The sequence below is a fragment of the Trachypithecus francoisi genome, unplaced genomic scaffold, assembly GCF_009764315.1.
Source record: "Trachypithecus francoisi isolate TF-2019V2 unplaced genomic scaffold, Tfra_2.0 Lachesis_group2, whole genome shotgun sequence".
Taxonomy (NCBI): Eukaryota; Metazoa; Chordata; class Mammalia; order Primates; family Cercopithecidae; genus Trachypithecus; species Trachypithecus francoisi.
In genome coordinates, this window is record NW_022681465.1 from 23,617,688 (window position 1) to 23,633,303 (window position 15,616).

Here is a 15,616-nt window from a genome sequence, read left to right on the forward strand (position 1 = left end):
AACTACTATTCTCTTCATGTTTTCCCCTCCTACAAAAGAAAACCTGAATATCACAACAGGTTTAGCACAGTGCACTCTCTCTCTCTCTCTCTCTATATATATATATATGTGTATGTTTTCATCCATAGTTCCTGGATTTTTTTTTTTTTTTTGAGATGGAGTCTGGAGTCTGACTCTGTCACCCCACGCTAGAGTGCAGTGGCATAGTCTTGGCTCACTGCAACCTCCGCATCACAGGCTCAAGCAATTCTCCCATCTCAGCCTTCTGAGTAGCTGGGACCACAAGGCTGTACCAACATGCCCAACTAATTTTTTTATTTTTTGTAGAGGCAGGGTCTCTCCATGCTGCCCAGGCTGCTCTCAAACTGCTGAGCTCAAGTGATCAGTCCACCTCAGCCTCCCAAAGTGCTGGGATTACAGGCGTTAGCCACCGCACCTGGCCAGTTCCCAGCTCTTCATTCCCACAGTGTTTATTACAGTTTTGTTTTGTTTTGTTTTTTTTAAATAATGTTGGGGCACTTCAGGCCTCAGGAACATTCTAGAATCTCTCTCTCTAACCTTCTCCTGACCTCCTTTCACCAGCCCAAGGCATGACTCTAATCTGGTTTTGGGTCAAAAACCCCTAATTCCAGAGACGGTTCTGTCCCCATATCAAAGAAGAAATGCTACACAGAGAGGCCAAGAAAAGTCAGAACAGACAGGCCTTCCTGGGCTTAGATCATGCACTTTTTGTCCAGTCACATTTCTACATGGTTGTCAATCATACCTACGCAATGAGGCCTCCATAAAAAGCCAAGAGGACAGGGTTCAGACAGCTTCCATATAGCTGAACATGTGGAAGTTCCTGGAGGTTGGTACACCCAGAGAAGGCATGGAAGCTCTGCGCCCCTGCCCCTGTACCTCACTCTGCGCCTCTGTTCATCTGCATCCCCTGTAATATCCTTTATAATAAACCAGTAAATACAAGCAAGTGTTTCCCTGAGTTCTGTGAGATGCTCCAGCAAACTAATCAACTCCAAACAGGGGGTAGTAGGAACCCCAACTTGAAGCCAGTCAGAAGCTCCAGAAGCTAGGACTTGGGACTGGGGGGAAGGAGGGGGTGGTCTTGGGGACTAAGCCGTCAACCTGTGGGATCTGATGATATTTCTGGATAGTGTGGGAACTGAGTTGGAGGATACCCAGTGGGCATCCGCTGTCGGTGTGTGGGGAAAAATCCCCACGTCTTTGGTCACGGGTGTCTTTTTTTTTTTTTAATTCATTTAATTGGTAAATTTCTCAAGATGAGACACAGATGTCTTTTACTATGTTAATGATTGTTGTGGTTGGTGCGGGAGCAGAGGAAAAACAAGGGTTTAGAGTTTTTCTGAAACACACAGTGTTTAAAATATTTACCATAATAGTATGGAAATTTATGTAACTCACAAAACCAAACCATATATTACTTTAGTACTACTGTACTAAAATACAATAGACGAATGTACAATAAACTAATCAACTAACTCCCCTGTAATTTCAAACTCTTCAATAAATGTCATCTTCACCTATTTATCTTAGTTGAAATCAGATGACACCACTTTCTGTGCAGCTTTCTTAATGGTGGGTCTTTTTTTCTCTCACATCTTATGTACTTTAGGCCAGGAGATAGGAATAGGATACTGAAGGGTCTAGAGCAAATTTGTCCCCCGGGCTGCATGGCCCAGGATGGCTTTGAATGCAGCCCAACACAAATTCGTAAACTTTCTTAAAACATTATGAGATTTTTTTTTCTGCGATTTTTTTTCAAGCTCATCAGCTGTTGTTAGTGTAATTTTATGTGTGGCCCAAGACAATTATTTTGCCAGTGAGGCCCAGGGAAGTCAAAAGATTGGACAAGCCTGGTCTAGAGGGAGGCAAAAAATATGCTCCTTGCATCCAATTACCACTTCCAAACCATTTCTCCTCCTTTCTTAAATGCCGGAGATCTCCTGACATGATACCCAACTGTGTACCCTCTGTTGCCTCCAACACTCGTCTCCACTCTTACCCCTACCATCACTCTCAGTGACTTCAAAGTATATGTGGATTACTCACCTAACACTCTGGCTTATTAGCTCCTTAACTTCTTCACCTCCAAATACTCACTTCCATGATCCACTCAGGACCTTGTCATCATCAACAACTGCATCACCTCCAAATTCTTAACCAAAAATCTAAAAAATCAAACTTCCAGTCTTTATTTTTTTATTTTATTTTTTGAGGTGGAGTCTCACTGTCGCCAAGGCTGGAGTATAGTGGCGTAATCTCCATCTTCCGGGTTCCAGCGATTCTCTTGCCTCAGCCTCTCAAGTAGCTGGGATTGCAGGCACACGCCACCATGCCTGACTAATTTTTGTATTTTTAGTAGAAACAGTTTCACTATGTTGGTCAGGCTGCTCTTAAACTCCTGACCTCAAGTGATCCACCTGCCTCGGCCTCCCAAAGTGCTGGGATTACAGGCATGAGCCACTGCACCCAGCCCCAGATTTCCGGTCTTTAAAATGTATCTCCTGCCCCTCTAGTTCATTGTACCATCTCCAAATTCAACAATCTCTTACCTTACTGTGTTCTCCAATCCAATAAAAAATGCTCTCATTTTTCACCATCTATTACTTTTGTCTTTACTATTCTCTTTAGATGCAACAATAACCACTCTCTTTCAAACTCTCAAACCCCTCACTCTTCTCGCCTTCTATTACCTGGTAAAATCCCAACTCTAGCTGAACTGATCTATTCCACTTTTACGTGCCTGTACCGGAGCAGCAGCTTATTACAGAGGAAAGGGGGAAAATCAGCTAACAAGGCTAGCTGGTTTCACTTCAAATTCACAACTATAAACATCAAAGGATATCCAACACTGCCTAGCAGGACTACTATGTTTCCTGGAAAGTTTGCCTTCCCACACTCTAAGTGTCTTTTTTGTCTCCTCAAATTTGTAACAGACCTATTTTTCTACCTATGCCACTCTGCTGACGACCTACTTCATGGAGAATATAAAAGCTATGGAGAGAAATTCTCTCATATTTTTAGGCAAGTTAAGTCACCCATCTTCCTTGGGCCTCTGTTTTCGCACATTTAAAATAGGAGATGGTTAGGATGGGAGGGCACATGAGAGACTTAATGATATTTACGGTCTCTTCCAGTTCTAAAATTCTCTGTCCACTTCATTTTATCTTTCAGGTTTTTAAAGGCAAGCAAGCAAATCTAAAACAAAAAGCGATTTAAATCTAACATAGCAGGGAATAAAAGGAACTATAATAGGAATCTTCAACTTAGTATTTTCTTCTAGCAAAGAGAAAAAAATAATCAAGTAAACAGTAAACAAATAAGAATTCTAGGTTTTCATACAAGAGAGCTGGTTTTGTTCTTTATAGACACATCAATTTAATCACAAAGAAATGGATGGCATTTCATATTAACGGTTGTGACTAATATCAAATCAAATATCTATAAAGGAAAACTATATTGGTACATTATACTAAATTTTTAACACTCCTCCATCACAGAAGAATGCCAATTTATGTAGACTACCATAACTTAGTTTGCCTAGTAGAATTTCTAACATACGTGTTTGGCTTCCATATTTAATAGATTTAATCTCAGAATTCAAATGCAAATTGTACCTACATTTTAAATAGATGTGGGTAAGATTTTTAAAATCGTATTTTGTCCTTGAGATGTAAAAAAAAGTTTAAATTAAAAATAAACATCATGACACCTACATGGCATAGATTTGTCAGAATTATTATTGAAAATTGGCCAGGTACAGTGGCTTACACCTGTAATCCCAGAACTTTAGGAGGCCGAGGTGGGAGGATCACCTGAGGTCAGGAATTCAGGAGTTCAAGACCAGCCCAGCCAACATATTGAAACTCCATCTCTACTAAAAATACAAAAATTAGCTGGGTGTGATGGCACCTACGTGTAGTCCCAGCGACTCAGGAGGCTGAGGCAGGAGCATCACTTGAACCCGGGAGACGGAGCTTGCAGTGAGTGGAGATCACGCCACTCCAACCTGGGCAACAGAGTTAGACTCTGTCTCAAAAAACAAACAAACAAAAAAATTATTATTGAAAATGAGGCTGGGCGCAGTGGCTCACACCTGTAAACCCAGCACTCTGGGAGGCCAAGGTGGGTAGATCATTTGAGGTCAGTAGTTCGAGACAAGCCTGGCCAACATGGTAAAACCCCACCTCTACTAAAAATTCAAAAAAAAAAAAAAAAATTAGCCGGGCATGGTGGTGCACACCTGTAATCCCAGCTACTCAGAGGGCTGAGGCAGGAGAACTGCTTGAACCTAGGAAGCAGAGATCGCAGTGAGCCAAGATCGTGCCACTGCACTCCAGCCTGGTTGACAGAGTGAGACTCTGTCAAAAGAAAGAAGAAGGAAAGAAGGAAATAAAGAAAATGAACCCATTTCCAACAAAAATACTAAAAGAAAAATTTATCTGCAGTCCCTCCTCAGCTTAATACATTTTCCATACAGCATCACTTCAAAAATGTTCACATTACGTTCTATTTGCTTACATAATTCCTACTCTAAGGCACTACTTACATACAAGTATTTTTTGCTTTTCCGGTCATACAAAATAACCTGTCTCCTTCCCTCAGGGCTTTGCAAAGTACTAGGAACTAACCTAACTAACTTTTAAAGAATTAAAAGGCGGCCGGGCGCGGTGGCTCAAGCCTGTAATCCCAGCACTTTGGGAGGCCGAGACGGGCGGATCACGAGGTCAGGAGATCGAGACCATCCTGGCTAACACGGTGAAACCCTGTCTCTACTAAAAATACAAAAACTAGCCAGGCGAGGTGGCGGGCGCCTGTAGTCCCAGCTACTAGGGAGGCTGAGGCAGGAGAATGGCGTAAACCCAGGAGGCGGAGCTTGCAGTGAGCTGAGATCCGGCCACTGCACTCCAGTCGGCGCGACAGAGCGAGACTCCGCCTCAAAAAAAAAAAAAAAAGAATTAAAAGGCAACCATAGCTTAAAGTCTACCTTTTCCAGGTATCTCATTTGTACCATCAAAGGAGCCCTAACACAAAGGAATGGCTAATGTAGAAATTTCAAGTCTTCCTGAACAAGTTAGTCAAAGAAGTATTTGGACTTACACTTGTAGAAACAGCAGACCAGGTTATTCAGACCAAGTATCCTTACAAAGACAATTTAAAAAGCTAGATAAGATAGTAAAACGATCTTAAAAGCACCAAATAACCACCAAAATAATGAGGAATGAATAACGAGCTCAAATCCACTAGAAGTCCAGAACCCAGAAAGGTGACCTCAACTTTTGCTTTTTGTGAGTTTGCCAACAAAGAAGCATTTAAGAGGCTGGGCTTTGTTGTCTGTTGCCTGCATTGCAGGCACAGGAGACCAAAGTCAGAGTCTGAGACCCACCAAGGGTAAGGACTGCAGTGAAAACAGCATTGGCTTTGGGCTGAGACTCTAAATGGCTGCACCCTAGAAGGAAAGAAGGAACCAGAAGGAAACCATGGACTGAAGTCAGTTTCAAGTCATCTAGGTGGCCCAGGAAAGTTAAAGATTTGAAATTTGATTAAGATGTTCTCACACCCCCAGGCACTTGGTGATAGCAAATGAAAATCTTCTTTAGAGAAATATTAACTTCACCTTATATTATATACATCAATTTATTTCTACAACACAACTGAATCAGCTTCATAGAGACTTCCCAACATTGGAATTATCAGACACAAACTGAAAAATAACTATGCTCACTACATTCAAGGGGATAAAGGCCACACTTAAATATTTTTGCTTAAAATTGAAAACTATAAAAAGTGATATAGATTTGAAAAGAACCAAACAAAAATTCTATACTAAAAAATAAAATAACCTAAATTAGGTATTTACTGGATGAGCTGATAACGGATTAGGCACAGGTGAACCACATCCACAACAACGCCTTTGGTCAAAAAGAAGCAAAAAAAAAAAAAAAAAAAAAAGGAAAAGAAAAAAGGTAAGAGACAAGATAAGAAGGTCTAACATACTAAACTAGTCCCAAAATTACAGGAGAGAGAATATGAAGCAGACTATATTTGAAAAAATAATGGCTAAGAAATTTCCAGGACTGAAGGACTCATAAGACACCAATCCACATATTCACACAGCCCAAAGAATGCCTAATCACAGCATAGTAAAACAGAAAGCCAAAGCCAAACATAAAAATCTTAAAAGCAGCCAAACAAAATCATATTATCTTAAAAGGTAAAACACAAAGAGCTGAGGTCTCAACAACAATGAAATGTGCCGAAATAAAGTAACCACCAATGTTACTCAATGTGCTAAAATAGAGTAACTGCTAACCTAGAATTCTGTACCTAGCAAAAATATCCTTTAAGAATGAGACAAATTAAAGACATTTTCAAGCCAACTAAAGGAAATTCTAAAGGGTATGTTTCAGATCCTTCAAAATCAAAGAAAGCAATATTAAATGCAAGACCATAGGAAAAGTAAAAAGATGATAAAGACATGCATTAACTTAAATAAAATATTGGCAGTATAAACAGTAACAACAACAATAATGAGGAAGAAAGAGAAAAAGTAAGAATGAATTAAAATGCACAACAAAACTGTATGAGTAGTGGCTGGGCATGGTGGCTCACACCTGTAATCCTAGCATTCTGGGAGGCTGGGACTTTGAGACCAGCCTAGACAAGATGGTGAAACCCCATATCTACTCAAAGTACAAAAAAATTAGCCAGGCATGGTGGCACATGCCCGTAATCCCAGCTACTCAGGAGGCTGAGGCGTGAGAATTGCTTTAACTTGGGAGGCAGAGGTTGCAGTGAGCCAAGATCACGCTACTGCACTCCAGCCTGAGCAACACAGCGAGACCGTCTCAAAACAATAACAAAAACAAACAAACAAACAAAAATAACTATATGAGGAGGGCTGCAAGTCGAATTAAAGTACATTATCTGAGAAAAGGATAAAGGTATTGATTAACATTAGATTTTATAAGACAGCAATTTCTAAAATAACTAGTAAAAGAAAATCAAACAATAATAAAGAGAAAGCTAGTGCTGTTATATTCATCCCAAACTAGACTTTAATGTGAAAGTACTACCAGAATAAAAGAGGAAAACGTGATAATGTTGAGTCACTGAGAAGATATAGCTATTACACATTTCGATGCATCCAATAGCATAGCCTCAAATTTATAAAATATTAGAGAACTACGAGGGAAATACTCAAATTCACAATCATAATGGAGTATCCTAACATACGTTTTTAGTAACTGATGAACAAACAAAAGATCACTCACGATACTTAAGATCTGAAATGCAGGATTAACAAATATGACCTAATAAAAAAATACAGAGAACTGCACTCAATAAATGGAGAGGGAAAAAAAAAAAAAGACAATATACTGGGCCATATACGGATCTCAAATTTTAAGTCTGAAATAATAGGCCTTTGAAACAGAGTATGTTGTTGGATTACACAGTACTTTTACAAATTAAAAACAAATAAAATAACTAGAAAATCTCCATATGTTTAGAAATAAAAATATAATACTTCCAAATAATCCAAAAGTCAAGGTACAAATCATAATAGAAATCTGAAAACATTTTAAGTGAATTATAAAAATACTATGTACCGAAAAATACTACGTATCAAAACTAGTAATAGAACTAGCTAAAATGGTGCTTAGAGGGAAATGTTTACCTTTATGAATATATTTAAAAAGAAGAAATGCTGAAAATTAAAGAACTTCACAAAAGAATCCCAAAAAGTAGGAGGGAAGGAAATAAGGAGCAGAAATTAACGCAATAGAAAATAAACATACAACAGACTAGCAAAATTCAAAATAGTTCTTTCGAAAGACTACTGATGGTTCCTTGGAAAGACTACTGATCTCTGGTGAAACTAATAAAGGAAAAGGAAAAAGTACAAATAACCTACGTCAGATATGAAAAGGGAATCTTTTCCTGCAGCCATTAAAAGGACCACAGAATATTTATTATAAACAATTTCACGCCAGTAAATTTAAAATTTTAGATACAAGAATTCTTAGGGAAAGAATTACAAAAATAATCACAAGATAGAATACTTGAATAGGCTTAAAAACAATACACTGAATTAATAATTAAAAACCTTTCTTCCCAACAGAAAGAAATGATAAATGCTCAAAGTGACAGGTACTCTAAATACCCCAACATGATCATTACACATTTTATGCATGTATCAAAATATCACATGTACCCCATAAATATGTACAAATAAATACCAAATTGTAAAAAACCTTTCCACAAAGAAAACTCCCAGCCCAGATGGTTTCTCTGACATGTTATAACAAATATTTAAGGAAGAATTCATTCCAACTATACACAAACTCTTCCAGAACCAAAAATGATGGGCACCTCATTTTATTTTATTTCACATCTTGACAAGAATGGTACAGGCCACCTCACTCATGAACACTCAGGTCTCTTAGCACAAAGGGCTTCTCAAAAAGCCCTTCCCTTACCAAACTAAAGTAGTATTCCCTGTCCCCTGAACCTATTTTATTCTATTTCAAGGCCTATATACTACCTGATGTTATTTGTGTTTGTGTATGTGTACATATATAATATTTACTATGTCCCCCACTGAAATTTAAGCTCAGATAACACAGGCTCTGTTTTGTTCCCACCCAATGTTGCCACACTGTCTGCCTACAGCAGGCCTTCAAAAATATTTGTTCAACTAATAATTGGTTTTGGTTTTGTTGAGAAAATGACAAAAACACAAGTAAAATTCAGTAGCACTTTCAAATGAATTCATACTGTACTATAATAATTGCAAGAGTATCATATACATGCTTTAGTGGTAGCAGTACAAGGTATATAATTCAGGATTCAAAAATAACTGATGAAGGAATGAGGCATTCTTAAATTTCCAAACATCTCCCATCCCCCAGGGGAACCACAGCTCTATTTCAGTAGTTGTTTTATATATACCTGTTTCTTCCTTTCTGTATTAGGCACAAAATCATTCATTAACTCCATAAACAGTTATTGTACACTACTATGCCAGGCAGTATTCCAGATATTTAGACATTAAGAATATAATAATTAAGATAAGGTAGAGTAATGCATAGGACAGAAAAATAATACCCATAGAGTGATATATAATAGAGGCATATAGATTGTAAAGCTGAAGCATGACAGAGGAGCTAATAAACTTTTTAGGGGTAGATGTTTAGGGAAGGTTTCAGAAGTGGTGATACTAAATATACTTGTAAAATCAAATACAAAATATTTTTCATTTTACTGTATGTGAAATGAGGATATGAAGTCTGAAAGTACTGCAGTAATTTACCACCATAAGATAAGCTAGCCCAAGAATGAAACCAAATCATGGGGAATAATGGAGAATAAATAAGAGAAATCAAGTCCTTGATGTTTTCATGTGAGCCACTGGATGAAGCCTTAGCTGAAGTTTACTAGAAGATCTACTCAGTCCCTTATTTTGTTTAAGCCAGTTTTATGCTTTCTGTCACTTGCAATGTAAGAATATAGATGAATCTCTGAATTCTTTCAAAAGGCAAAGCATTTGCTAATTTCAGTGTATACACGTGGAGGGGCACTACTGGTATTTTTGAAGGCACAATTCTGTTTTGTAGGACCATTTCCAAACATCACAGGACACTTAGTGTATCTGGCCTCTACTCAGTAATTATGAGTAGTACCTCACAGTCACTGTGACAACCAAAAATGTCCTCATATAGTATTTCCACACATCTCCCATCCCCAAGGGGAACCACAACTCTATTTCAATAGTTGTTACATACAATATACCTTTTCTCACAGTAGCTCCAACAGATATGCTTAAATGTACTGCTTGAGTCTGAGAGGTCTAGGGTACAGTGAGCCGTGATTACGCCACTACATGCCAGTCTGGGTGACAAGAGTGAAACCCCGTCGCTCTCACAAACAACAAAACATATATGTGCACATATAAACACACTAGGTGAGGTTTGGTGAAGAAATCAAACTGACTCAGTTTAGTATGAGTTAAACTCATGGTAGTATATATGAGATAGACATATATAGGAGGAAGTGGAAGTGGGGAGTTACAGAACCGAGAAACAGCCCCACAGAAGTGATGGTTTATATCATAAAGGATATGATCACCAAGAGAACACAGTGAAAAGCATATGGAACCTTGAGGACACTGGTTACTTCCCCAGGATCCATTCTTCCTTCCCCGTATTGTGTTGCAGTCTTCATTTTCAGATAAGATTTACTCCACTGACTAGGCCACTTAGGATAATTCCATCCCTCTGGACAAAGATATTGTTACAGGTTTGGCAGCATGATCTATGTTTGTTTAATCAAACTAGAGCTTAGGATTGTTGGGAAAAGGCTAGGAGAAGTGGCCTTCTCTCTTCCCTTTGGAAATAAATGAAGGGGCTATAATATGCACATCACTAGTGGCAATTTTTTTTTTTCTTTTCATTGGAAGGGAAGCCTAAAGCCCAAACAGGAGGACAATATTGAGAGAACAGCAGATAAACGAGACCTTAGCCCCGATGATATGACAAAGCACTCTTCAAGCCACTTCTATCTATGTACTTGGCAATGACATCAGCCAAAGAGATGCAGTCTTGCTCTGTCACCCAGACTGAAGTGCAGTGGCCCAATCATAGCTCACTGCAGCCTTGAACTCCGCCCCTCAAGCAATCCTCCCATGTCGGCCTCCCAGAACTGCTGGGATTACAGGTGTGAGATATCTTTCATTTTTAAACCCCATTTGCAGGCTAACTGATATAAGGAAAATGTGAAGAAACTTCCTGAGAAATAGAGAATCAGGAAGTATAATGCAGAAAAGCCAAGAAATTTAGATCATTTTATGACTACAGAAGACAGCATATTTATATATATATATATACACACACACACGTATACATATTTCTTTTTTTTTTTGAGACGGAGTCTCATTCTGTCACCAAGGCTGGAATGCATTATATATATATATATATATTTTTTTTTTTTTTTTTTTTTTTTGAGATGGAGTCTCATTCTGTCACCCAGGCTGGAATGCTTATATATATATATATATATATATTTTTTTTTTGAGATGGAGTCTCATTCTGTCACCCAGGCTGGAATGCATTATATATATATATATATATATTTTTTTTTTTTTTTTTTTTTTTTTTTGAGATGGAGTCTCATTCTGTCACCCAGGCTGGAATGCAGTGGTGTGATAGAAGACAGTACATTTCACAACTGATCTAAGGCAGCAGTCCTCAACCTTTTTGGCACCAGGGACTGGTTTTGTGGAAGACAATTTTTCACGGGGCAGGAGTTGGGTGGGGGATGGTTTCAGGATGAAACTGTTCCACCTCAGATGATCAGGCATTAGATTCTCATAAAGAACATGCAATCAAACCCCTTGCACGTGCAGTTCACAACAAGGTTGGCGTTCCTATAAGAAACTAATGCTGCCACTGATCTGCCAGGAGGTGGAGCTCAGGCAGTAATGCTTGCTCGCCTGCTGCTCACCTCCTGCTATGCTGCCCAGTTCCTAACACCAAACAAGCCAAGGACGGATAACTGTCTGCAGCCCGGGGGTTGGGGACTCCTGGGTCTAAGGAAACCAAGGACGACAGAGGAAATATCATTGGATTTGGCGATTGAGAGGTCACAGATAACTTATAAAATAGTTGTTTCAGTGGTGAAATGGTAAAGGCAGTCCGAGTGCAAAGGATAGAAGCATTTAGTAAGAACTCTACAATGTACCAAACACTTGGATGGACATTTAACATGTGTTAATTTCTTCAACTACCACCCTGTGAGATAAGTATAACATATTTTATAGATACAGAATGAAATCTGAATAGTAATATACCCACAGTCACATAGCTACTAAAGTGGTTTTAAAAGACTTCAAAAACCAAGATCAAAAGCTCTATCTTGCTCAAAAGTCAATGTTCTTCCTACTATAACAGCTTCCTGGGATGAAAGAATGAGTCTTTAAAGAAAAGAACAGAAATAGAGTGGCATAGCAGACTCAAGCTTTAGAATGTCCTCCTAGAGTTGAACAGCATACATACTTATATGGCAGAAGATACAAGCATCTATGTAGACTAGAGAGGGAGAGGCTGAAGAAGGTGGATAGGAAATGAAAACGGACAGTTTCTAGAGAAAGAAAGATGGGAAAGGGTAATCATGGACACGTTTGGAGGGAGGGGGTTACTCTTGAAAAGAAGGAAGGTCATTTCTTCCTCTGAGATATATGTAAATAAAGAGATGACATTGAGATGAAAAAAGTAAAGTGGAAGTATACCTCAGATGGTTGAGATTTTTCTCAGTAAAGGAAGAGATCAAGTTATTTGCTATAAAAACCTTAGGAAATGAGAAGAAAAGGAACACAACACTAGAGACCCAGCAGAGAGCACCAATTGGCATAAAAACTGACCAATATCCTCATACAGCTGTCTCTGATGTCCCTCAGAATTTCAGGTGTCAAACTGATAAAGCTAGTGAGGCTTATTTAGGATTGGGCACTGGAAAGGTACGTCTACAGAAAGTGAAGCATTCTAGGCCACCAATAGGAGCTTAGTAAAAGCTGATGATCATAGGATCCTGGTTACACAGGGAGGCAAATGAAATCAGCACTAGGGTAATGGGTTGGATGAACAGGGAGACAAAGAAGGTTCATAAAGAGAAAGTGAGAGAGAAAGGAAAAAATACCAAATTCCGTAAGAGTGGAAGAGTGAGAGGGTTGGTTGGTTTGTTCGGAGACAGGGTCTCGCTGTCACCCAGACTGGAGTGCAATGGCACGATCTTGGCTCACTGCAACCTCCACATCTCGGGCTCGAACAATCCTCCTGCCTCAGCCTCCCAAGTAGCTGGAATCACAGGCATGCACCACCATGCCTGACTTATTTTTGTATTTTTTTTTTTTTTTGTACAGATGAGGTTTCTCCATGTTGCCTAGGCTGGTCTCAAACTCCTGGACTCATGCGATCCATCCGCTTTGGCCTCTCCCAAAGTGCTGGAATTACAGGCATGAGCCACCACACCCTGCCAAAGTCAAAGGTTTTAGAGTTTGAGGTCAGATGTTTTTTGATACAGAGCTTCAAATCATTTTGCCAGAAGCAGTAAGCCACTGACTGGGGCTCAGAAACCCCGACTTTGCTATGGTCCCTTCAAACTGTATGGAGAGAATTCAGAGACAACCAGCTCTAAAAACACACAGGCTCTGGTTCTAGAAAAGTGAAGGCTAGCAACGAATCAACTAGCCCATACAAGAATAAAACATAAAAATATTCCTCCTTGTTTTAAGCTGAACAATTCTATCTCTAAAATTTAAAAATGCATTAATAGGTCAAAAGTCCACAGCAAAGGGAAAAACAGATTATGTGTTATGAGACAGAATGAAAAGTAAACAAATCTGTCAGGCTATTTATAACTCACACGTTAAAAACTTTTAGCATACAATTCTAATACAGCAGGCATAGTTTGTGCTTATAACTTTGGAGAACAACTAGCATAACTTCAAGAAAACGATGTTGCTCAATTTAATGTTAATAAAAAGGTCCACCCATTAGCAATCTCAAAGGGCAAGCTATCATTTATATTTTTAATCTCACTTCTACAATTCTGGGGCTCTTGACACATTATCCAACCCTTCCATCCAGGGAAAGATGGAAAAATTAGCCATGGCAACTTCCTCCGCTACCGCTTTGATCCCACATTTTGCACTTCAAACTCTGGCAAGGTACCACGTTATTTAGGACAGTCTTTTACACTAGTAATTCTGACTACCCTTGCTCCATAAATAAAGGAGGGAGTACTAAGACTAGCACAAGTCTAAATTATATGGAAAATGTCAAGTACTCCTAAGGAGTGTTAAGCAGTAACAGCAATCGAGAATACAAGCAATTTAAGAAGTTTTGAACTTAAAAAGCTTTTCTCCATTTTAGTCCTGTCTAAATAGAAACAAAGGGCTTGTACAACATGGAATTCTAAAACGTCAGTGGGCAATTTAAGCTAACACTGAATAAAAGAATAAATCATTTATCCTTGCTTGTACCATTAAGTGATGTCTTACATGTCCTGCATAAAGTCTTCTTTTTTAAAACGAATATAACACTTCCCAATTCTTTCACTAGATCTAGAAAGCCCACGCCCCCACCTCAAAGGTTCAGAGGCCAAAGATTTCCTACAGCCGAAAAAAATGAATGATTTAGATGAACAATCATTTGTCAACACAGGCACCATTCCTCTACTCCGAGGGTCAAGGGGTCAGACTCTGACCTAAACCATCGAAGGCTCCTGGGGACTTGATTCTCTAATCAAAGTGAACAAAATTCACTGGCCTTTGGATAACAGCCCTTTCTTTGTAACTCCACATGCCGGGCTATCGGGTATTTTCCCAGGCAGAGAGTTTAAAACTTTTAGAGGAAGCAAGAGGGTCGAATCGAGGAAGATGGGGAAGCGACTAAAATGGGAGGGGCGGACGACCCACCCACCTAACGCGAACTGGGCACCGCTTGCAGAGGCGAAGCTCCAGCAACAGCCAGGAAAGGTGGAGGACGGCGGGCGTCGCGAGCCCCTTCCACTGCGTGAGAATGGAGGACCTGCAAAGCCAGGGGCCAACTGGAGGCCTGAATGGGGAGTGCGGGGAGGGGAGAGGGTGGGACGTGGAGAGAAGAGAGCCACAGAGTCGGGCCGAGCACCGTAGGGTCCTGAGCAGCAGCGGGGCAAAGCCGAGGAAGCTTTGCCGGGGGAGGAGACGTCAATGCTTGCAGCCTCACTCACCTGCCAGACGCTCGCCCAGTTCCCAGAAGTACGAGCGCCGCCTGGGCTTTTCGTCTCCTGCCGGACGCAGCTCCTGCTGCCGTCGGTGCTCCAGCACCGGAGAGTTGAGGGTGGTACAGAAACCGGCAAAGCACCGACCGGACCCGAGCCCAGGGAGGCGTACATAGGGAGCGCTGGGGCCCGAGAAGGCAACTGCGTTCTTCACCTTCCTCACCAACAGCCAACAACGGTTCCCGGGAACAGCATCGAGCCAACCTCGGTCCGCTGCTCCCGGACCTTAGCCCGCAGGTCCCCCCCAGCAGCGGCCAGGCTTCCGGCGGCCACACCCCGCCCCCTTGCTACTTGCCCTCCGCCATCTTGTGGGAGGTGGGAAGAATACCCTGCGCATGCGTGAGAGGTGGTGCTGGCTTTCCACAGCCCAGGGACTACAGCCTGTTATGCGCAGGCGCAATGGGTGCTGCGCGCCGCTTGCGGGGCACTGCTTGGCGGTTCTGTCCCGTGAGCCATTGCTGCCTAGGCAGCCGAGTCTCAGTCGCCGTACCTACTGTCCTTGTCTGAATTGTGCTGCAGCCCAGTTAATAGATCCTTCTGCACACACTAGTCCGTTATTATTCTGCAGACATCTGTCGAGTGCTCACTATTTGCTACTCCCCGTGCTAGACGCTGATGATGGAAAGATGAATAAAACTCCGTCCCAGCCCCACAGGAGCTCATAAGATAGCGGAGAAACGGAGATGAACAAGTTATTATTTTGTAGCTGCGACCTCTGCTTCCCTACCACCTCTCACTACCACCTGTAGTTTTAATTTAAAAACACCTCTTCCGGGAA

At 40.5% G+C, this 15,616-nt stretch overlaps 1 protein-coding gene across 7 annotated transcripts in view; it reads right to left on the reverse strand.

Moving 5' to 3' along the window:
- The window catches only part of APC (APC regulator of WNT signaling pathway), a 150,173-nt gene extending 135,002 nt beyond the window's left edge, over positions 1-15,171 (reverse strand). For 5 of the 7 annotated variants that reach the window (XM_033178923.1, XM_033178922.1, XM_033178916.1 and 2 more), the window contains exon 1: positions 14,788-15,170. In XM_033178923.1, the coding sequence (XP_033034814.1) occupies positions 14,788-14,952 (165 nt within the window). In that variant the 5' untranslated portion in view covers positions 14,953-15,170. Of the gene's footprint in view, positions 1-14,787 lie in introns of all 7 variants that reach the window. The other 2 variants (XM_033178919.1, XM_033178920.1) reach the window with 1 other exon arrangement.
- Between the last annotated feature and the right edge of the window lie 445 nt (positions 15,172-15,616).